The sequence below is a fragment of the Candoia aspera genome, chromosome 2 (assembly GCF_035149785.1).
Source record: "Candoia aspera isolate rCanAsp1 chromosome 2, rCanAsp1.hap2, whole genome shotgun sequence".
NCBI lineage: Eukaryota > Metazoa > Chordata > Lepidosauria > Squamata > Boidae > Candoia > Candoia aspera.
In genome coordinates, this window is record NC_086154.1 from 235,738,011 (window position 1) to 235,762,509 (window position 24,499).

General features: G+C 37.4%; 1 protein-coding gene across 1 annotated transcript in view; it reads right to left on the minus strand.

Moving 5' to 3' along the window:
- Positions 1 to 24,499, minus strand: part of SERINC5 (serine incorporator 5) — a 38,691-nt gene continuing 14,192 nt past the window's right edge. Inside the window, exons 2-12 of the mRNA XM_063295573.1 lie at positions 24,044 to 24,211; positions 18,733 to 18,911; positions 17,643 to 17,725; positions 14,091 to 14,184; positions 12,823 to 13,034; positions 10,815 to 10,910; positions 10,123 to 10,249; positions 8,970 to 9,036; positions 6,186 to 6,225; positions 4,644 to 4,791; positions 1 to 3,298 (exon numbers count right to left, since the gene is read on the minus strand). Of these exons, the coding sequence (XP_063151643.1) occupies positions 3,151 to 3,298; positions 4,644 to 4,791; positions 6,186 to 6,225; positions 8,970 to 9,036; positions 10,123 to 10,249; positions 10,815 to 10,910; positions 12,823 to 13,034; positions 14,091 to 14,184; positions 17,643 to 17,725; positions 18,733 to 18,911; positions 24,044 to 24,211 (1,362 nt within the window). The 3' untranslated portion in view covers positions 1 to 3,150. The remainder of the gene's footprint in view (positions 3,299 to 4,643; positions 4,792 to 6,185; positions 6,226 to 8,969; positions 9,037 to 10,122; positions 10,250 to 10,814; positions 10,911 to 12,822; positions 13,035 to 14,090; positions 14,185 to 17,642; positions 17,726 to 18,732; positions 18,912 to 24,043; positions 24,212 to 24,499) is intronic.

Sequence of the window (24,499 nt, forward strand, 5' to 3'; positions counted from 1 at the left end):
GAAATTTCTAACAAACTGAAGTTTATTGATCAAAGAAGTACATCTATAATACTTTTTGAATATGAATTTATTTTTGAAAAACCCAACAAAATGCTTTAAAAACACAAGTTGCTTGACTTATACTATGGACTCATCTCGAAGTCTCAACCATTAACCCCATAATATAGCCTTAAATTTGATGCAGTAAAAACAGTAATGTTTTAGGTACAATTCTGAATAAAATCCCCAGGTATTTAGAAAAGATCAACATTGTATCAAAAGTTAAATTTTTTTAAAAAATAATTGCTTATGAAGAACTATCCCAAGATGAAAATGCTGTAAATAAAAATAGTAAAGGAATTATTCATTTCTGAAGTTAAAATATTAAAAGCTGGTAGTATATTTAAAGAACTCTTTAGGAAATGGCATAGCTTAGTTGTACCATAGTTGGGCTGCAAACATCCAGATATCCACTAGATGTCAGAAGAGATGCAGGAAGCATTAACTCTTGCTGCCAGCCAGTGATCACCTGGACTTTTAAAACCCACATTGGATATCCTTCTCTAGCTATAAATCTACCAGGAGGTTTATTTCATAGAAATGAGTGAGTATGGAGGGAAAGGAATCTTACCCCTTTCATAACTGACCTTTACATTAATAGAGCAGTTTTCCCCAGCAGTGTGTGGGGAAAGCTGCAATCAGGCGCATCTAAGGGGGGAGGGGGGGAGAAGAAAAGGAAAGATGGCAAACACAATTGCAATTGCAGCCACCCTCTCATTTGTTTGGAAATCCCCCTGCAGATGCCCCTGGCTGCAACAGTATTTGTGCTACACCTGGGCTCCAAGCTTTCTTTACGTCAGGCCCTAAACACTGTCATGAAACATTTACTAGTACAGTAAAATGTAATTAAGACTTATGTGCAATGTTGCACAGATAACCTTCTATTTTTCCGTCCTAATTTTGTTTTTGATAAAAACTTTTGGCAAAACTGTGGCAAAAACTACTGCTTTACCACAAACCACTGACTCCCCCCCTTAAAATAGGCACCCAAAATAGGCTAGTAGTAGGTTTTAACCTTTAAAAACGTGTATGATTTACAAGCATTTGTTGAAATACTTCACCAATTACAATAATTAACATATGCAAAATGAATTTAGCAGGGGGAACCAACTGCTTGGAACCTAACAAGTTCAGGATGTGATTTCTTAATAAAGCTTTACTTTGTGGGATGACATACTTCACATGACCAGTTCTTGTTATTCGCAAAGATCAGTTTCAAGGCATTTGAACACCATTTAGAATAAGCCAACACCCCAAATCTTGCCCATCATACGGTAAAGGACAGTACTCAATTGAGTATATTAATGCCCCTTTTAGACTTAAAATGTTTGTTCCTTAATATCTGCGGAATTTTGCTGCTGTAAAATACAAAGGCACGTTACCAAGGGAAGGTAACAGTAGTGTGAAAAGTTCAGCACATTTTAAAATGGTCCCTGCGATTCCCTTTGACATTTTCTCTCCCTTGCCCCCTCTTCTTTGAGAAATAGTTATAATGCATTAAAAGGTTGATTCTGTCCTCACCAGACAGAATAACGTAGAGGCTGAAAGAGCCATCCTAGGAATAAATCTAAGGAGCTGGAAACGGTCTAATTTTTTGTAGCAATAGTACCCTTTCCTCAGTCAGAGCTTATCTCAGCTTTTTAAAAAGCACGTTAACAACATCAGATTATCTAGGAAGTCTTAAAACCTTCGTGCTCAAAGATTTCAATTATTCAAAAATGATTCAAGGAAACAGGGAGGCATGTTTTGCAAGAGGCATTTAGGTGATGTGTTGTTTTTAAACAGGCTGAATTCATAGAATGCCAAAGAAATAAATGCATACATAAAGGGAGATAAGTACACTAAAAAAGAAATAGCGATACTGTCTGTTAGTTCAGTCCTTCACAGTTTGCTTGGCTTTGAAAACAGGCACTTCTTTTATCATCAAGAGGTGGTTGGCTTCCACCTATCTGAAAATTTTAAATGGAAGCAGCTGTTGTAAATAATATAATTGGTAAGAACTAAACCTTGAGAACATCATACTACCAATTCTAGTGCAGTTTTCCTAACACGGCAACTGAGATTTCACAGCTGAATCAAAAGGAAGCGATGATGCCCATTTCCTAGCAAGCTAACCTTTGAATTTATGATTAGAATAGCTTGCAGTGTTATCCTAAACATGTTTAATCTGAATCCAGTTCTGATGCATTCCATGGGACTTACTTCCAGACAAGGAAGCATGTTTTGATTGTAATAATTAAGGAATCTCCAAATGAACCTTGATAGGCACAGGAAGGAGAACATATGCCAAATTAGGAATTGGAAATACAAAATGTTAATTTCCATTAAAGATTCCGTTCAAACTGAGATATTAAAATTACACTGAATTAAACTGTTTTTCCCATTTTATCTACTACTGAATTTAAATATAATTGCATCAGAATATATTTAATGATGAAACCAAAAATCTGAAAGACGCGCGCGTGCGCGTGAGAGAGAAAAGATTCCACAGACTTACTAAAAATGCTTTGATGAGATAAAATTCTTATTTTGTTGTCCACTATTCCTACACTGAATACTTTATTAGATGCATTTAGTCCCAGAGTGGCTCATAATAGATAATTGCACCAACATTTACAGTGTTGCACATCCCAGTCAAAATTTCAGGTTCCATGTCATGTCACCCATGATTCATAAAAGGTGCCTTTCATTAATATAAATAAATATTTTTATACCCACAAATCCTTTTCTTTCGCAATCCAGATCTGTAATAATTTACCATGAGATTACAGAAAAAAAACCCTTGACTTCATACTCTTCCCACTGAATATGACATCTCACCCAGTCAAGTGTTATCTCCTTTTTATAATTCTAAATAAAAATCAGATTTATTTACTTATTATGGAGTATCAAACAATATGCATATATATTCAAGATCTGGGCTGACTTGCCACATTGAACTAGATGTGTTTTTTCAGACTCCTTTAAATTTAGATAATGAAAATATTTTTTAAAAAAATTGGTCTCAAGGTGTAATGTTCCATGAGAGAAACATTATCCTAACCATCAATGTTAGGAAAATGATTATACAGATAACTTGATTAAACCAATGGAGTTGTAACAGAGGCAGCTTCAAACGGAGAATTCTCTGGTTGGGCAACAGAAAGGTGCTAGAAGAGTCCACAGGTAGAGAAGGACACACACCCAACAAGAAGCCATTTTAATCCAGAAGATGGACCAGGTTCCAGCGAAGAATTTTTCAATTGCAGCATTTTCATAGCTACAATGAAAGGGAGTGAAGGTTACCTAATTTGCTGACACACAAATCAATTCTAGAAGGATGGTGCAATTCTAGCAGAACTTCATTTCAGAGAAACCATACTGATCTTGTCTGGATCCTGTTTCCTCATTCTAGCTAAGGAATGTGTGCTTATTCAAACAACTTCAGTGCTACTTTCTCCCAGATAAAACAATCCCTGAATAGGATTCTGCTTTCAACTAATTTGTGCAGGCTGGACATCAGACTGATGGGCTTCAGAATTTAATTTTTATTGTATTTCTTGTTAACCTGTGATAAAAAATGTGATTTTAATAATTTTTTAAAAAATAAATTGTTTCAGGTTATAGTTCTGTAAATGTGAGTCATCACCAATTATTTGTTAATTTGCAATGCAACAATTAAATCTAAAACATTTTTCTCTGAAACTTCTATTTGATGTAACCTGCTTACAGAAACACAAAGGTGGATTTATACTTAAGTTGTACTATATCAAGGATTATTATGTGGCACATTTAAAATGTCTAATTGCATCATCTAAGTAATCTTTATAAGACTAGCCAGAACCATTTACTTTGCAGGGAATGAAGCTTATGCTGAAGGAATAAATGGTTGCCTAAAACCACCAAGCAGTTTGTGTGGAAGGTGAAATTTAACTGAGAAGCTCCTGTGTCATCCTAAGCATCACATGGCATAGGACCAGGTTTCTTGAGGGACTGCTTTCTCCCAAGAACATCTGCCTGCCCCACATGCTCCCACAGGGAGGGCATGCTCCAAGTTCCTTCTTTTAAGTCTTGTCATCTTATGGGACCTAGAAAGTACACCTTTTCTGTGGTTGCTCCTCTACTCTGGAAAGATTCCCCACCCCACCCCACAATGTGACAGGCCCCAACTTTTCTTACCTTTAGGAATGCTGTCAAGTCCTGGCTCTTCTCCCAGGCTTTAGGGGGCCAGTTGAGTGGGAGTCCCCTTGTGGTTGTTCTGTTATGTGCACGGTTGCCATTTTATATTTGGCATTTATATATCATATATTTATTGTGTGCTTTTTTCCTTCTTTGTTTTTATGCTGTACACTGCCCACTGTTTGAGTTGGGCGGCCTTATAAAACTTGAAATAAATAAATACATCACTAGCCCAGTGCTTTTCCACTAACAAAATTATGTCCATCAATCCAGTCAGGAGTGTGATTTCATTTTGTCCCATTAAATTCCACACAGTCCTCCCAAAATCATCTCCAGGAGCCTAGACTGCTTTGGGGTGGTTATGAAGGGACTGAAGGGAGAAAGGAGGACAGAGGGGTTCCAACCACACAACATCAAACCATACACATTCTTTCTGAAGGACTTACTGGAACCAATGGGTAACAGTCATCATCACATAAAGAGATGCCAGGAAGAATACAAAGTGGAAATAAGCATAGCTGTACACAGTTCCTTTCTTTTCATCATAAATTACTTTCTGACCGCTCTTTTTCCGAGTATGCTCTTCAACCTCAGCTGGGTAAAACAGACATAAAAAATATGATATGCTTTAGATCTAAATCAGTAACACACACTCAGAATAAAGTTAACAATGCAAAAGAACCCAGCTTTGAGTTTGACACAGCTGTTTTAAGCATGGAATGGGCTGTTTCAGGGTGCTTTTGAAGTGTCTCAAGCTTGCAACAGCTGTTTTGACCTCAAAACACTTCTGAAAAAAACTGATACAGCCATTTTGCACTTGAACTGGGAATGTTTTGCGCACCCATACTATACACACTTACCTGGGAAAAATCCCTAACGAACCAGGTGGGATTACTTTTGTGTTAACATGGCTAGGGTTGCCTTGAATGAAACTGAAACTCAGCTAAAAAGATTGGACAAACAATGAAAAGGAGGAAGATCCATTCTTAAAGTGATGTGCCACAACTAAACCTTATTTATTTATGTCCCTTTCAAGCTAGTTTGATCTTCCCTTAAGAGTATTTTTGCTTGAAATGATCATTGCTGGTTTTTGGTCAATGAACAAAGTCAGTGCAGTTCAGCACTCCTGATCCAGAGCAATTGTTAGTAGGCTCACTGACTGGAAAAGAGCCAAAGGAAGCTCTCTGAAGTGGCTACCTTTCTGCTTGATGCAAGCCTTCAGGTTCATTTTTCCCTGGCCTTGATGTCCTTCCCACTTGACGGAGGACACAAGAATACAAACAACCAGCTTTACCACTGAACTACAACCCTTCTCATTTTGGGGAATTTTCTTCTCTATTTAATGGCAATCTGTTATAATTAATTCCAGAAGAAAATATATTCCACTGACACATTGAATGAAAATGCCATTTTCCATCCACAAATACATTCTTTTTAAAGTTGCGCCTGCAATCAACATGCTTGTGGTTATGACTTGTATTTTAAGTTTTATGCTTCTTGTGTGATTATATGGTTTCTCTACATACAGAAGCAAATCTAAAAAAGAAAACTTAAGTGCTTTAGGATGACAAAAATAAAATAGTATTTCAAGAGAATCTTTTTAATGTATAAGCATCTCAAGTTTTAAGAGATTCTATATGCATTTAAAGTTTCTGAAAATGCTGCCATATGCCAAACAGGCTCTCTACCACCCCAAATAGGTAAGTGTTAAACTAGCACTCCCATGTAGCCTTTAGGTATCAATTCCTACAGGGGTAGGCAAATAACTGGCAGTTGAAAACTCCAAACTAATCCAAAAAATAAAATGTAGTACTTCTGTTAGTAGCAATAATTTATTAACTTAAAAATAAAGTAACTGCAAATCCAAAAGCCACAAAACAGAATCAGAAATGTAGCATGAGCATTCACATATAGAATATGCTCATTCTGTTATAAAAAATACAGATCTGCACAGAAGGAAAACTGGTGTGAAAGAATGAAATTCTTACCATCTCCATCTGGAGTCCAGCAAAAACAGCAGCGAGCTACCTACAACAGAGACACAAAACCAAAAGGCTTCTTCCACTAATTCAGAAACAAATAAGTTAACACTGATACTCTTCAAAATATTTCAATGAAGCATTCTATTAGTAGAAGGACAACACTGGATTTATCCAATACTGTACAATGAATTTAAAACATCAAATTATTTTGGGGCCTTTCTGAAATTAGATAAATAGTATTTTGCTGAGAAGTACATTCATTTATTTCAGTACAAAGGATCATGATGCCATGATTTTTATACCTGCAACTTTTTCTTTTATTTGTCAATACTTACATTAAAAATAAAAGAAAATGTTTGGACTATATGCTTGGAAATAATGGATTTTGTTCTTAGTTTTTTTCTTTTACAGTAGAGATTGTTTTATACAATAGTAATATACAGATAGTCCTCACTTAACAAGGATAATTGGAACTGCAATTTCCATTGCTAAGCAATGAGGTCATAAAGCGCGATGTCACATGACTGCATTACTTAGCGATGGAAATCCCAGCAGTCCCCGCTGCTGTTGTTAATGAGGATAATAGGTTGTTAAGTTAGGGCCTCACATGACCGGGACTTGCAACTTCCTGCCGGCTTCCAATAAGCAAAGTCAATGGGGAAGCTGGCAGGAAGTTTCAAGTCCTGGTCACAACAAGCCTTTTTTCTCAGGCAGCTCACAAGGGGGCTGGGGTGGCAGGTGAGTGCTATGGAGTGTGGGGTGTGAGTGCAGTGGGGCTGGGTGGGTAGGCAGGAGTGTGGCAGGGCCAGGGGTGCATGGCGCGAGAACAGCAGGGCCAGGGTGCACGGGAGTGCACCTGGCCACCTGCTCGCCTGCCTCCCAGGGGCTACTTAAGAGAAAAAGTGGTGGGAGCGGAACCAACTTACCAGAGCAACTTGCAAACTTCCCAGCTGGCTTTCCCATTGACTTTGCTTGTGGGAAGCCAGCAAGGAAAGTTGCAAATGGCGATCACGTGACTGTGGGACACTGCAACTATGATAAAAGCGCCAGAATCACAATCATGTGACTGCAGGGACATTGCGATGGCTGCAACTTTGAGGACTGGTCAAGTCCCCCTCATTCAGCACCATCATAACTTTGAATGAGTGGTCAGTAAGCAACGACTACCTGTGGTTAGTTAGCTATATGGTTTATTGTTCATATTAATATACATATTAATAAGTAACATTTTAAACCAAAGTTAATTGTAATTTTTTTAAAAAGCTGTATGAAGTATTTTTTAAAAGCAAAGGAATATGCCTCAATTCTGACAAATGTTCATTAACGCAAGAAAGTAAATTCTGTAAATGGACATGCTTAATTTTGACAATCTCTAATTAAGACCTTCCAAATAAGCACGAACACTAAAATAGCAATGTAAAGAGTTACGTTTAGCAGATATCGCGGTCTTGGAAAGCCTTGAGAGATGCAATTAGCAATGTTGCCACGCATATAAACAGCACTTCACAATGTGACTAACATTCAAGTTCAGATGCAAGAAAGCCTCTCTATTTAACAGAAGCAGCTGGAGAATTATGTTTACATTTCTAATCAGGAGACAAAAGAGCTTCTGTCACAAGGAAGAATAAGACCTACAATTAGTTGCCTGCTGCTAGTCTTTTCTTTATGTTTCCCTACAATGGTTCTTGTAGTGCTCTTTAAGAGCAAATGATCTAAAAATAATGCTATTATGGTACATTGTAGTGCTACATTTCTGGGCTCTCCCATGCAGCTCGGACTATCGTTCCAGACAGCATCCATCTGGGTTGGCTCTTGCTTACACTAGACACTGAAGTCTCTTTGAAATGTCTCTTTGGGTGCTAACATTTCAGGAGCACCTGCAGAAAGCCCCAACTGGTGAGATTCTAACATAAAACCGGTTTTAGATCTTCTGTTAGGTCAAACAAGGTGGCAACATCACATACTAAAAACTGAATTTTGTTTGTATTTGAGTTTATACAAGCCAGACCAAGATGAAGATAGTTGTATGTTTGACTTGCACTGGAAAAATGAAGCAGCACAGGTGTAATGTTATAACCCTGAATATTGTGGTTTGACCTCCTTCAAATTATAATGCTCCATTTATTTCTTCCTTCTCCACGTGTGACTGCACACAACAAATAAGGGATTATGAACCACTAATGCTATCAATACCTACAGATACACCCCAATATAAAATATATTTTCCACCTCTCTTTATTCCATTGTTTCTTCTTCTAAGCAAACAGCCTGCTTCAACTATAGGATATTTAGAATCCTCCCCCACACACTCCCCAGTTTTCATAATTTGTGAAACTCTGTTCAGTTGTTAGATGTGCAAAATATTTACACAAAATATTTATGAAGTATAATATAAAGTATTATAAGTATAAATAATTCAGCTTTAATGGGGAAGCTTCACTATGCAAACTTCTGTTTTACTGGGGAGGGGGAACAGGGGCATTATGCCAACAAGATGACAAGGCCTAAGAAAAGAACCATCTACTCAGATGGGGCCTTTTCCAGTTAACCTCAGCCTAGCCTGCTTGGTGAAGCTTCTATGTTAAGAGTGGTAATTCAACAGTCTTCTATTTTGGGATGTAATAAGAATCTACTCTGATTTGACTTGGCCATCTCTTAAAAGCTAATCAGAAAATGGAGAAACAGTGGAAGGGAAAGGGAGGAATGACTAGACATGGAACTCTCACCAAGAAGCCATCTGCTTTTGGCTATAGCAGATGGGTTGTGTGACAAAGGGAAATGCTCACTCACTTCAGTTTCAGGTGTTGCATATATCCCTCTCAGTGCTTCAGAGCTTGCTCGTGTTGTTGAGGTCAAACTAGAGAAAAAGCAGAAAGGAAAGACAGTTCTGTAGGAATACTGAATATTGCTGTACAAGGGACATTTTATTTTCCTAACCACTATAAAACAGTTTCAACAAGATGCCAGTTCTTATGAATTAAACTGAACTGAGAAGCTCTGAAGTTCAAAGAGCCTTGATTCATGGCAGTTGCCTCTTCTGTGGAGAGCAGATTCCTTCTGCAAGCACAGACTTGAACAAAAATGGTCTATTCTATCAACAGTTTGCTACATATAAGAGAAACTAGATTCAAAGTACACACTTGTCCTGTTCTCCAACAAAGGAATTTCTTTTACTTAAATTAATCCTGTTAAATAGAGTTCTAGCTGAAGATGGCAGATATTTAGCCAATTAAATGACTCAATAAAATCAGTACTGTATGTAACCAAACAGAAAGTCTTGGGCTGGTTTTACACCTTTGAACACCATAAGAAATAGTCTTTAAGGATACAGCTGTGTAGAGAAATCTATGGATACAACCATTACTTCTCAACAGCAATTTGCATAAACGCATGTGCCCCCAAGCTGCTGGTAAGACTAAATGTATCTGGCAAGAGTGCTGCTTCCTCTGTGCATTATGTTCCCATGGATATAGTGAGAAATTGACAACAAGGAAAGGGAAATGCAACATTGGTACAACCCTGTATAGTATCAAGAAAAACGACAGCATTATGATGAATCATTAGATAATATATTTGGTTGTGTAAATGCTATTACATTATTTCAATTAAAATACTAGAAGAAATTATTCCTTTTCTTTCAACAAAACCCGTATCACAGGCTACATGTGGCCTTCCAAGCAGCTGTGTGCAATTGACGGTTTTTAAAAAGTACTAAATTTAGAGCTGCTGCCACCAGCTCTAGAGCTTCCACTGCTCCGTCAGCTATGGAACAGCTGATCAGCACTACAGACACTTCTGGGCCATGAGGATTTTTAATTTATGAGTTGTGCAGGCCTCCAGTATCATCTACTCTTTGGGATGGTAAGTCTGCATTAATCCAAGAACATAGGTGGAAACTTCACACTATACTTCTGCTTGTATTACAGCTGAACTCAAGACTTACCAGGAATATAAAATGCAACAGAACAAAATAGTAGTTCCCAGCCCAGTCACCAAGTTTTCATCCGTTTGCAGCTCTTGGCCAAAGTCAGGCACACAGATTGTCATATTCTTCTGATTCCCATCTAAAACTTTTTAAAAAGCCCACCATTAGCACAATTCATTTTATATTTCAATGATGACTTTATCCAATTATTCACATATGCTTTGGCTTGGACAATGGAGTGTTCCCTTCTGTCCAATTCCCTCAAGCTTCCTGCATCCCTCAATTTGTTGAAGATCTTCTAAATCTGTACAGCTGAAGTGAATGGGGACTGCTGGGGGGAGGCAGGATTGACCCCTCCTTTGATTTTGCAGATGGAGACTATTCTATTTAAAAATAAATTACTTTTAAATATGGAAAATATCACTGAAACTGATTTGATTTAAACATCTGAAGACGTAACTGAGAAGGTAAACTTGCTATTCCCTTTCCTTTGACTAGAGGTATTAATTGATATAGTACATCTTAAACAATACATTTTTGATGGTATTTCTGGGCGTTTCCAATCTGGTGATTTCAAGGTGTGTTGGACTTTCAGAATTCCCAATTAGCACAGACAATGTAATTTGGAAAGTTTCAGGTTAGGAGAAGGCTAACTTTACACATATAATCTGTGCACATGTATATGTTAATTCCTGTTCAAGGTAACTTACTGATTTCTGGAGGTTTGCTTGAAAGAGATGAGAAGGTGAGGTACATGACGTAGCAGCTGATAATACCTGACTGCAACAAGCCAGAATGAGGCTGACCTATAATTTTAAAACAGGGATACATCTGTAGGCTTTTCTTTGGTAAAAAGGTTCATACTATAAAAAATGTTTCGTGGAGTTAAATTCAAGGATTCCCTTCATGAATGGAAGGAGTGCTTTAGGGGAATAGCAACAGGAACCACTGTTCCTGTTTAGTCACAAGACAAAATGTATGAGAATTAGATCTCTCTGAAAGCTGTCAATGACATACCCTTTAAATTACTTCTCCTTGCTATTCTGCCAGCCCATCAAAAGAAGGGAAAACTCACTGCAATTCCTGAATTATGTTTTCTGTCATCAAAGGCACATAAAAAATTCAAGAGGATAACATGAATCTTGAGAAAATACAAACAGCTGACAAAATTCAAGTCTAATCTGAACTCTAAACCTCTGTTTAACACACAAAAATATACTTTCAGTCCCCAGAATAACCATACTGGGGGGAGGGGTGTTGGGGAAATTAAACACACACCAAGCACTATGGTTCAGATATAGATTTAGTCATGTTTAGAGCAGACTCCCTGAAATCAGTGAACATGAAGCAGTTGTGACTAACCGAAGTCCCTTTGATTTCAAAGGATCTTCTTCAGGGATGGGTATTCCTTCCAAGTCTTAGTAGATCCCCAGAGCCCCTTCAGATATTGGCACAGAATTAAACTTTTTAATGTGACCAAAAGGGAAATGATTAAATGATGGGGAGTAATCATATTGTTTTAAATTAATGTAATTAAGAGTAATCAAATCCAGTTTTTTTATTTGCCTCACCCACTTCTTTTTCACACTCCACTCACTTCTTGGAGTGTAGTCTTCAGAACTCAAAACCCAAGTATGGCTCTTGACCTGAAGAAGACTGTGTACTCCTGGACTATTCTAAACATGGATAAGTAGAAATGGAATTTGATCTGTAAAGGAGTTGTTTCCTCACCATTCCTCAATCCTTAAAATGATCTTCAATTCCTGCTACTACTCATTTTAAAGAACAATCTGGAGTCTTAGGCTATAAATTGCCAGGTGCAGTAAGACATACCTGCTTCCCACAATACATGTATCAACCATCTCTAATTATATATTGTATATTAGAATTGATTTTAATTTTGAAAACTTAGTGTTATCATGGGGATATCTGCATAGTAAATAATAATGCAAAAATTCCCATAGGGATATATGAAACTGCCTTAGTTTAACCTGCCAATTAAGTATCTTTTGATTAGCTACAGTCTTTGGGCTCTCTAGAGGAGGTATTTTACATCACCATCTGTTTGGTCTTTTTTAAATTGGAGATGCCAGGGATTGAACTTGAGACCATCTTCATGGAAAACATGCTCTCTCCCACTGAGTTACCACAATGATATAACCTAACTACCACATGGCAGCTTTATATGAATGGACAGACAAAACCACCAGTGGATACAAAATGATTCCCTTGCACAAAGAGGTTTTGGCTAATATGTCCGAGTCCATGGCTGATAAGACAAAAACTTAAAAATTCAACTGAGTTACTGAAAGTCAGGCAATATGGCAGTTAGTAATTCCAGAGTTTGGTCTTACGGTGGACTCTCCATTACATCAGAATAAACACCATTTTGTTGTGGAAAAAAGATAGATTTTTAAAATTAAAGCAATAAAATTAATCTTGTATAAGCTTACAAATGCTGCATTTTATAAACAAAACAATGTTTTAGTTTGCAGTCTCAGTGTTGGGAGGACACCAACAAGCTTGCATCAGTCCAGAGAGAATATGGGGTTGGGGGGGTTTTGTCATTGGCCCCATGACCTGACTCTCTTTGAGTGGTCATTTGATTTTCTCCCAGACTATGATTTGAGATAAAACTACAGGGGCTGATCATGTCTAGGAAATTATCTCCAATTCCAAACCAAGACCAGAGTGACAGTAAAAGAAAAGCTTGCTTACGGTTTTGGACACAGGGTGTGATGGCTACCACTGAAATAAGCAAGCACAAACCACCATTGACGCCAAGCAGGATCTTGTTAAATGTACAGCCATCAGCACGGGTATAAAAGACAGCCATCACAACTAGAGCTCCAACAGCGACGGAATATAATATGAGAGTCACAAGAGCTAAGGAGCCGTACCAAAGTTTATTGTGCTTTGTGCCAGATGTCCTGTTTGAGAAAGAAAAGCACATTATGCATTAAACTCAAACAAATTATACTGAGCAACTGCCTTAAGAAGCATCCAAAGGAGGTTAGTTCATTAGGCCTCTGTGAAGTGGATTAAGAATTAACTGTTTATGCAGAAAGCTATTGTTCTTTAGACATGGGTGTTAATGATTATTTTAAATTTATAGGCCATTCAGATTACTGTATTGTATTAGTCTGTACTGCGTCTAGTTATACCAGCAGGAGCAGAGTACTATTTAACTGTTTCACTCTCCAAGAACATTGTCTCATATAACTTACTGATCAGCTTAATGTTGGGTTTGTCTTGAACTATGCTGGGGAGGTGGGAAGTAAAACTTTGGAGGGGACAGATAGGTGGCTTCCCAGCTCAGCTTAAAAGATGCATATTTCTAAAAAGGAAGGTGTTATATCTTCATTATCAGAAGCAAGGAAAGTGTGATATGTACACAGATTAACTTGTGGGATCAGGACAGTAAAACTTCCAAGGCTAAAAACAGACACTGCTTTGCTTTATAAAAATTAAAATGTATTTGTCAGGATGAAGATGATCAAAAATTTGCTTCAGGATGTATTTGGAAAGACTAAAGCTATTTCTTCTAAATTTACAGATGATTACAATAACAAGATCTAAGAACCTTGGAAGATTCCGACATAATAAGCAAGGTAGGATAGTTCACTAGCTTTTAAACTCCATGAAGGTTTAGATTTTAGTTTTCATATAGACTTCACAAATTTTTAATATCTGAAACTAAGAGAACCAGCAGAGGGAATATTGGAGCAGGCTTATTTAGCCATGGAAAAAGTACAATAGGCAATAAATAGGAAGTGAGATATATATAAAAAGCTACAGAGGAAGCTGGATGGTTAAAAACCAAGAAACAATTGAAGAGAGAAACTGAATGAGAATGCCTGCTGCAAAACTCTAAAATAGATCAACTCTGATTCTGATTTTTTTAAAAATAGAATTCAGCTAAAAGGACACTGTTGCTCCCCTTCCCCTTATATGCAAGCATGCATGTGTATGTGAAAGAAACCTACCAGTTTTTATTCCATTTGTGTGCAAATTCTACAAGGAGGATAAGCTGAATGATGATGAAGAGAAACCCGCCCACAGCACCAACATAACGCCATGCTGCAGAAGGCATAAAGGATTGTTTGGTTAATTTTGACATATACAAGGATTATTTTATTCATTAAGTTTATAAAGCAATTAAATTATGGTAAGGAGGATATACTTAAAGTAGATTCATCAGATGAATATATATTTGCTCAAAAAATATTGCACAAAATCATGCTCCTTTCTACCAGCTACTTCCATGCACTGTGGACTGCTATTATTACCAAGTATTGAGAAAAAGCAGGATTAGCGTAATTAATTATCAATATTTTTAAACAAAGGTTCCCATTATATAATGCATGAATATTAGAAAGGAATACTGCACACCTAACATTAAAGGAACACACACACACTTATCTTGTAAAAGAAGACAAACCTATAGCAAATTAAATTATTTTGCAAAACTGCAGAATTTTTTTTAAAAATCTACTTTAGGCATTTTATACTTAGAATGAAAGGTTTAAAAAAACTGCTTGCGCCCTAAAAGGCTTTTATATAAATCCATTCCACATTACAGTGTGGGATTAAAATTTGATAAATTTTCCCACACATACACATATATGCATTGTCATCCAATCAGCAGAAAAAAGCATCTACTTATTGTTTTATGAAACCCTCAAATCATCCTGAATATACTGTATGTCCATCTTTGTAATGAAGTACATTATCTACTTGCACAGTTTATTCACAGTAGAAAATGCAGAAATGGACAACCTGAAATAGCCTTCTTTCTGCCTCTAAGATACTTTGGCTTCTGGCCACGCTGGCTGGGGATTACCGGAGCTTGCCTTCAATACATTTGGAGAGCCCCACATAATGGAAAGCTACTCTACAATTAAAGCAGCTCCTAGTTCACAGATAAAATTGGCATCAGCTATCAGCAATGCATGTTATGTCATACTTCAAAAGAATTCAAGAAGTGCCTGTCCAATTACAAGAGCAACTGAATGCAGAGAGTGGTCGCAATACCACTTAGCTCGATGACATTAGGACCTATAAATTTAGGTGAGAGAGAGAAAGCTCTTTGTGGTTGGCATTCATAATGAAGGCTGATGTTTTATGCTGTGCTAGTATCAGGGGCTTGCTCTCCAGATCCTGGACTGTGAACTGAATGACTAAAGAAACAAACTAAAGTTCATTTGGTGTTCCAAGAGCTACAACTCTCAGATGTGAACCAAGCTGCCCTTTTCAAAGAAATGCCCTAGTGCAAGGATAATATCTTGCAACTTCTGTAAGCTATTTCAACTTAAAAGTGGAAATGGTTTGAAAAACTTTTCTGGCCTGAAAGATTCTAAGTTAAATTAATAAAAGTATTGCTGAATTCAAGAATCAGGATTGTGCTGCATGTATTCCTGAGCATTCTATTTTCTTTTTCCCACAGAGCTTGGATTATGCCATCTACTAGCATTTGTGACTATAGCAAATTGCCTTGATTAATTGGAACTGCTGCCAGATACTGCTACAGAGAAGGATTCTTTTAGTAACAGAATGGAAGCTATGCAAGAAATCTAATTTTATAAAGTAAATGTAATCAAATTGAAGACTAATTGAACTGCAGGAATCTTTAAGTGCAGTGGCTACTGATCTACCCCATTAGAAGATCAAATGCAGTTTGCTTCAATTGATACACATCAGGAACTGATTGAAACTTTAATTTCTGCAAGCTATATAGTCCCAGCTGCACAGTAACTGAGCATTACTGTGACAGGGTGTTTCATTTGATGAAAACCCCAACTTTAAATACTCTTTCCCAGACAGAGAAGCTGTTATGGCTCAACAGCAGCTTCCTTGCTAAGGCAGAGTAGACTTTTAGGGAAGTGGGGGATTTAAGCTGAGAACAGAACAACTTCCCCAACAGATTCTTAGCCTATTCCCCCTTGTGCAGTGTCTTACTTTCGGGCTCCCCCTGCCCCCACCATGTCCCTTGTGGCAGGCTTTTAATGCCTTGTACAGTTGGCCTTCTATTATATGGCTTCCTGGTTTGAATTTTGCAAAATGTGCTATTGAAAAACAACCTAGAAAGAAAAAGTTATGTCCTTTTGGAGAAAAGCTATTTTAAACTAAGAACAGCTTAATTTAGATAAGACAAATTTATGAAATAAAAAGGGAGCTTTACATTGGCTTTGCCTTCTGAATTTGTATACAATGCTACATGTATCGTTAGTTGCAGCATCCTGCATTTTCTGCTATTTCCTGGGTGTTTGGCCCAAGGTGAAATATGGGCTATATTTTTGCAGCTGGAATTGTCTAAGTTTGCCAGAGATTTATATTCTCATACTTAATGTTGCCTCACAAGAAGCATCTATCATCTGAACCATTATCAAAAGGAGAAGAATTAATTTACACTGAGATTTTAATGTTGCTGTTATTATATTGCTATTTTTCATGGTTTAAAGGATAGAGCACAATCCAAACAGTACACATAATCGACATATATTATCTGTAAAATTCTTGTATCTGAGTCTTTTGCAATCAATTTCTAACTAAACTGAGATGGACATGGGGAATAACAGCTGCGTAACATCTGCAAAAAAAAAAAAAAACCCACTAAAAATAACAATTTCCAAGGCAGTTTTTGTATGGTTTTAACTGTGAATGGTAATAACGCACAAGTTTGGTTTAATTTGCTTCCTTCTACAATCTTAACGACCCTTTGCCATGTCTGTGTCTGGAGCACAGATGCCAACTTCTGTTCATCTTTCCCAGAATGAGACTGGACTGGTATAAAAAGGCACCATTCTATGGCTGTTTCTCTCAACAGCTGCAATAGTTGTGAAAGACTGAATTTATAACCCATTTAGCATCCCTGTATCTCCTGTTAACAAATGGATTAGAAGGCATAAGCTTGTGTGAGATGTAACTCACTTCATCAGTTGCATGTAGTAGCTAGATCGATGAAGGATTTCAATTGGGGTAAAGTGGAGAGGGGAAGGAGAAGGCAGATGGGTTAGAAGCAGATTACATGTGAGACAGATTACAAGTACCTTGTCAGTTAACATTTGTAATGTGTTAATTGTGTGTTTGTTGAAACCTTCTTAGATTGCCTGAAATTTTTTGATGTATGTGAATGATGCAATCTCTTGCCCAGTTAGTTTTGTTTTTCCAAAACTGTCACTTTTGGAAGTGCCAAAGAACACAGTTCTTTTCCTATAATGTATCTCCTGTAAAATGATACATGTCATGAGTAAGGATGGCGAGCAGGGGGCTCCCATCCAGACTGTCAAGCGCATGCGTAGCACTGAGGAATTGGTCAGCCATTCAAAGAGACACAGATCGGGACCGCCTTAACCCTTGGGGTTTATTTGTCTGGGTTTTCCCACGCTTCTTCAGTTTGTTAGGATTCCTGTTAAGTACTAGCAATAAATATTAGAGACCAGTTCCTTATCTCAGTGTGTTTCCTGGCTGTTAGGACAATACCTGTATATATTTGACCACGCAGAAAAACATAAGACAATTTTTAAAAAAATTTGTACCTTTAAGAAAGGTATCCTGATCTGGAATGAAAAAGGCTCCTGAGCACATTGCTGCCAAGATGAGAAGTTTAATAAACCAAAATCTGGAAAAGAAAAAAAAAAAGAGGAAAAAAAAATAGAATTACTGAACTGCAAAAAGTGAAAAACTCCCAAATTCAAATTTATTGTTTATTGACTTGTGGTAGGAGAAGTGATGGTGCTAGTAAACACATGAGATAAAATCTTTCTAAAAATGTCATTAAACATTCAAAAGCAATTTCAAAAAGGCCACTGTTCACTCCTGTTCTCTCTACATCAAACTTTTCTTCAGCATAGGTAGGCAGAGATAAGATCTACAAATTACATCAATGTGGGGTTTTAGTAATAGATAGGCCAAGCAGTGTATTCTGCTGTATATCATATGCCTACTACAACTTTCCCTGATCTGGGTGCCTTACAAATGTATTTTTGGACTCAATTCCCAGGATTTCTTGGCTGCATGGGAAGATACTGAAATTCTAGAAATCACCAATAGATCTTAAGAATACAAGGCAAGATTGGATATAGCCTTTGTTGTGCACGCAAGATTAATAAATAGGGCCTAGAAAGGACCACAGTTTCACACAAGGATAAAGGGTGGAAAAATAAGAAAAGAATCCCCATAATCATAAATTCTGTCATTCATTTCTGACTGTAAGTCAATGGTCAATCAATGGTCAGAACTTAAGATAAACTTAAATTCACCTTGTATGTACTTTAAACATGTTAAAGGGAGGGGAGGGATCTTATTGAAAAATGCAGGAAATCAAATACCTGCAAACACAGGAGGAAATGCAGAGGAATAATACAGTCATAGGGTTATAATACAGTCATTTATGCATTTATTGCCATACACCTTCATTCAGTTCTATGAATATATACAGATGTACCTTATAAGGAAAACACCAATAAACCTTTAGTACTTGAGCACAGAAAAGGACATGGAAAGTAAATAAAAGTAAAACAAATAACGAGGAGATAAATTATGCCATTAAGATTGTGAAGAAATGCAAATGCTTAGCATTGTGAGTATCGCCCTAAAACCACAATGAAAAAAATCCATCCAGCTTACCCATTGTGAATGTAGGCACGGCAGCTTTTGCTATTGTTGATTTTAATTGTGAGTAAAAAGAAGATGAAAAAGAAACATGCCATTCCAAAACATACTCGATAAACGGCAGAGTAGCCCACCAGCTTCTCACAGGAATCACCTGCTTGAATACGTTGACATATTGTTTCATAAAAGTGAATCTGAAACACACAATGAAGCAGATAAGATATACATAACTGCGTATGATGACACCAATTTTAAGCAGTTTGGAGACAACTGTGTTACTTCCAAGTCTGTCAAGCCACCATGCTGCTTCTTCATCTGCATCTCCTAGCAATTGCATTTCTGGTTCATACAACATGCTTTTGCATTATATATGAACTCCTGTGTGTTATGGCTTTGTAAAATGATCCAGAGTTTTGCAAAAGAGAATTGGTGATTGAAATACATTAACTCTTTAGAAATTAAATCTTTTTCCCCCTTGAATTAATAGCCATGTTCCCTTCAGCTTAAAAATATTTGGAGCTGCATTCACTGCTGTTTGGAGATTGTTTCATGTCATTATTCTATGAATTAGCCAGTTAACTTCATTAATAATTAATACAAAATTAATTTCTAAGAACTTGGATTAAAAAGTTTTCAGTATTTGGCTTTACATGATTAATTACAGAAATGTGATTTCTACTTATTTCTGTGTGTGCTGACTGTAAGATTCTATAATATTTGGCTGCATGCACATTCATTCATCCATTCGGTTTTATAAAACAAGAGCGAGCAACCCAGCCATAGGCTAAGTGAGCTTGAAGCAAGCAGCATGTGCAGCCAGAGTCAAAAGGAACTGAGGACATCCATGTCATCCATTCTCTTTATTTTCCTTCCTTACAACTTTTGTTGCTTGTCTCATTTTCTTTCTGCCACCCTCTTCTCTGAACTGATCTCTTTCAGAGAACTTTGAAAATTATGAAGGCAAAACGTATCCTTTGGGCTATAAGTTATCAACCTCTGCTATACAGGTAGTCCTTGTTTAACAACCACTCCTTCAGTGAATGTTTGAATTTGTGATGGTGCTGAATGAGTGGTACTTATGACCAGTCCTTGAACTTCCAGCCACTGCAGCACCCCCACAGTCATGTAATCATGATCCAGGAGCTTGGCAACCAACCCAGACTTCAGACCATTGGAGTGAGCCATGGTCATGTGATCATGATTTGCTACCTTCTCTTCCAGGTTCTCACAAGCAAAGTCAACAGGGAAGCCAGCAGAAAGTTGGAAGTCACGATCACGTGAGGTCCTCGCTTAATGACCCATGTGGTCCTCACTTAATGACAGTAACTGCTGGCTGCTGGTGCTGCCATTGCTAAGTGGCACGGTCATGTGATGTTGTGCTTTACAACTGCATCACTTAGTGATGGAAATTCTGGTTCCAATTACCGTTGTTAAGCAAGGACTACCTGTAAAGTGTTATTTCTTGATGTTCTGTGAACTCTTAGGATGTCTTTAAAACATTGCAAAACTAAAATACCAGAAAAATGGGAAAATTGTGGCCCTCTCCTTACTTGCTAAATATTTGCTTTTGAGGCCACACTTTAACCCATGGAAAAAGATCAGCTGCTCACCCCTTTTGGCCTCAAGATCACCACACTAATGTGCAGCAACACTCAGAAAACACCTTAAAAGCACATTTCTGTGACCTTGGCTTACATCCTTGGGCTGTGCCTCCTATGAAAACTTGTACCCTCCCTCTCACAAATGAATGGTCTGTAAATAGATGCATTGATATATAAATATGCACTCATATATACATATGCGCATGCGCACACATGCACACACACAGCTATTTACAGTTAAATAAAAACCTCTCTATATTCTCATAGGGACAGAGTTCTGAAAGCAGCAACTGAGTTGAACATTAACATAGCTGGGTTTTTTTCTTTTTCCTTTCCTTCTTTTTGACTATAAACAGAGACAACCCTTCCATGCTCAAAGCATTTTCCATGGTTAAACTCAGTTTGCAGAAAGACCCAGAAAAAACAACACAGAACATAAATTTAACTTAAATTGGGTGTAAATTAAGAAAATGTGGAAGCTGTTATAGACAGTTCATGATAGAATGAACATACTGTTGCAAATTAGGAGAAGTACTTCTAGTTTTCTTTTATATAGGGCAGCAGATCCAAACTTTGACTATACCTCCCCCCAGCCCCCCAAACGTAAAATAAGTTCTGTGAGCAAAGAGCCAGCACAGTATACTGTAATGGTTAATGTGTCAGACAAGGAGAGAATGCATTCAGTCACACAGCTCAGTGGATGACTTTAGATCAGTGCTTTTCAGCGTTAACTACTTGAAGATGTGAGGACTTCAATTTCCAAATTCCCCAGCCAGAATGCTGGCTGGGGAATTCCGGTAGTTGAAGTCCGCACATCTTCAAGTTGCAAGGTTGAGAAACACTGCTTTATCAATGACTGTTAGGATTAAACAGAGAAACAGAAAATCATGGGTACTTTCATGTACAATTATCAAAAGTATATGTGCCTGCTAAGAGCCAAAATGACTTCACGGTGAGTATTAATTAAGGTAATTACAAAATTAAAGAGCATAATGAAGAAAATATCAAGGATGAAATGAAAATTTTAAAAAGACTGGATGGCAAGGCAAAGTCTAGATGCATTTCCACTTCTCTTGGCCAATGTTAGCAACTCCTTGCTATGTACTTGAGAAAGTGCACTGCTCCAAATTGTTTTAATAATGTCTGGAAACATTTTTCCAGAACAGTAATAGACCAGGAACATAGCTAATGTTTTCTTAATCTTTTTCAGATACAGAACCATACCACAGTAACACCACGTTTAATTTGTGGTATATGAAATAATACAATTTGTAAAAATAATAATAATACCAATTATTATGGATATATATATATATAGCCATATAAGGCAATATCATATAGATCTTGGTTGGGGAGATTTTAAGGTGTAAATACTAATATTAGCTAATAGCAAAGAAGCAATATGTGTAAGCTAGTGAGTAACACAATGTTAAATAATTAAACTAACACGAAGACAGAAAGAGACAGTTAACACAGGTAAAGGTTTAAATGTGTAAAAGCCTTGGGATAATGAGGTGAAAACTGGCAGGCTTACAAGTAAGGTAACAACTTAGAATGCTTTCAAAAGAAACAAAGGGAAGCAATTGGTCTCTAACTAATTAGCCTAACACTGACCAACAGAGGAGACATATGAACAAAGGCTCCTCCAGGATGTGCTAAGCAAGGAGATAGAGTAAATGCAACCATATGAGATATTGTCCTATGAGGATTTCAATGTGTGAAAACCTTGGAATGTTTCAAATGTTTCAAAATAGGCTTTTACAAGCAAAAGCAAAATAAGATAGAGGGGTCCAGGGAATGAGGAGGTCGGAAGATTGTGCGTCTGAATGCCCAGCCAATGGGTAAACAGGCCAGAAAGGGGAGGGGGGAGGCTGGACAGGGAAAGGTATAAGAAAGTGTGTATTTGTAATTTTGGGTGTGGCATCTCTCCTTTCGATCAGACTCTGCGTAGCCTGGTCGAGGTGCCCACCGCGGTTTGCAAACCGCTCAATAAAGTAAGTTCCTTTTCAGAGATCTCTGGTCTGGTTTTCGTGATTTTTTTATATCCAACAATTGATCAGGAGTAGAATTTTTTTTTCTGCCAAAACTCAGTTCTGTCACGAGAAGATCTGTCCAAGATGAGGGAGAAGGTTGAAACCCATTTTACCTTATTCTGCCACCCCACTCTCTCACACACACAGCCCTCTTTGCTTACTCTCTGCCAGGAGAGCTTGCCAGAGGCTCACTGAAAGTCCTGGCTACATGTGGCCTTTAATGCTGCAACTATACTCAGCACTAAATTGAGAAAATATACTAACTATAAAAATATATTATTAGCAAACGTTCCCCCCAAATGCTGGATATCCTGCATCTGAAGACAGCAGAAAACTGAACATTCAGACTCAACACAGTGAAATTTCAAAAAAGGACAAGCACTAGCTGGCTATGCTACTCATTGTGAGAAATCGATAGCATGCTGCTTCACCAGCAACATTTACATACAAGGCTGTCTGCACAATCTGGTCAGCTCGGCTCACGTTTTTCACAGAAAAACTACTGCGGCAATCTTTCGAGTTACTAACTGCAGGAAAACCATTATTTGTTTCCACAGTAGGTGCATCGTATTTAGTGACACAGTCCATGGAAACCCTTGAATATTCAGTTCCAGTAGCCCCTGGAAGCTAAGGAGGGATGGATCTGAAAATTTCCAGGAGAGCTCCAGGAAATACCAAATCTGTAGGCTAGGTGGAGAAGTCCAACTAAGGAAAGAAAAGGAAAAGAAAAGGAGAATCCCAGAAGCCATCTTGAACAACCTCTGTGCTGTTTCGAAGGAAGCTGTGTTGATCTATCTAAGTCATCAGAGGACGGTTTCTCAACCAGGATTTTGTGGAACCCCAGGATTCCATGAGAGGTCACTAGGGATTCCCTGGGAGATCTCGATTTATTAAAAAAATTAGTTCAAATTTGGGCAGCTTCACATTAAAGAGGTAAATTTCATTCATTATTTTTAGTTTAAGAACACTCTTAATGCGTATATACAGGCCTACACGTGAAATGAATATAATAATTTTGTGACTTCTAGCCTATATTTGAGCCTGAATGTGCAGGGGTTCCCTGAGGCCTGAAAAATATTTTAAGGGTTCCTCAGTGTCAAAAGGTTGAGAGCTTGACTCGAAGGAGACTACTTTAAAAAATAATCGTGGAGTAGAACCTAAATTACTGTAATCTTAGAGGACTGGAAAACAGGCAAGAGCTCCAACAAAGGATTCATTTGCATTCTCTCATTCAAAGCAGCCAAACACTCAAGTTTCAGAGCAATAATTTTTTGTCTTTGAGAAAACAATTATCCTTTGTATGGCTCTTCCTACTCTTCAGCTTTCCAAGTGAAACACAGGATGAAACACTTGGCACTGCTGAACCACACACAGTTTGGGGTCTTTCAAAATGCCTGAAACAGTTTATTATAATTGCATATGAATATATTAATTTTTTTTTAGAAAAAACTTGTAATGCTAGAGTGCGATATAAATAATGAGTCTAACAATTCAGTATTCATCATTATTTCTTCCAAAATTTTACAAAACTCAAGCCTATTAAGTGGTTTATTCTGGAAATTCCCTTCAAACTGTGTAAGTATTTATTTTATTTATTTATCCAATTTATATATAAATATCCCATTCAAGAACATTTTCCAGCTCCTTCTTTCTCCCTCCACGGATCCCCAGTAATTAAATGCTTTTACTTACATGTTCTTTCATTTGTTTTGCTACGGTCTCTGACATCATGATGCAACAAATGAGGGCCACCAAGATGAAGTACAAGGCGTACATAAAGCGGGTGCTGGTCGACTGTTTTATCTTTGGGCAACAATTGCAGCAAAGGGAACATGCAGCAGTACCACAGCAACAGGCCAACTACAGGAGAAAAAAAGAAAAATGAGATTTTATTTTGATATGGCAAAATAACAGCAAAATCTGTTCCATCCCCCAATCACATGTCTTTGTAACTTCTGTTTATTCACTGATTTATTTTTATTTTTTTCCTTTATCTTTTTTTTTTCTTTTCTCAAAAATGTTTAATAAAAATATGAAAATTAAAATGGTTGTGAAATGTTTTCACAGCTTTATTTGGTCCAAAAAACCAAAATGATTTTTAAAAAAAAAACCCAAAGCAATAGGGTGTCCTTGAAGGGTAAAGAAAGG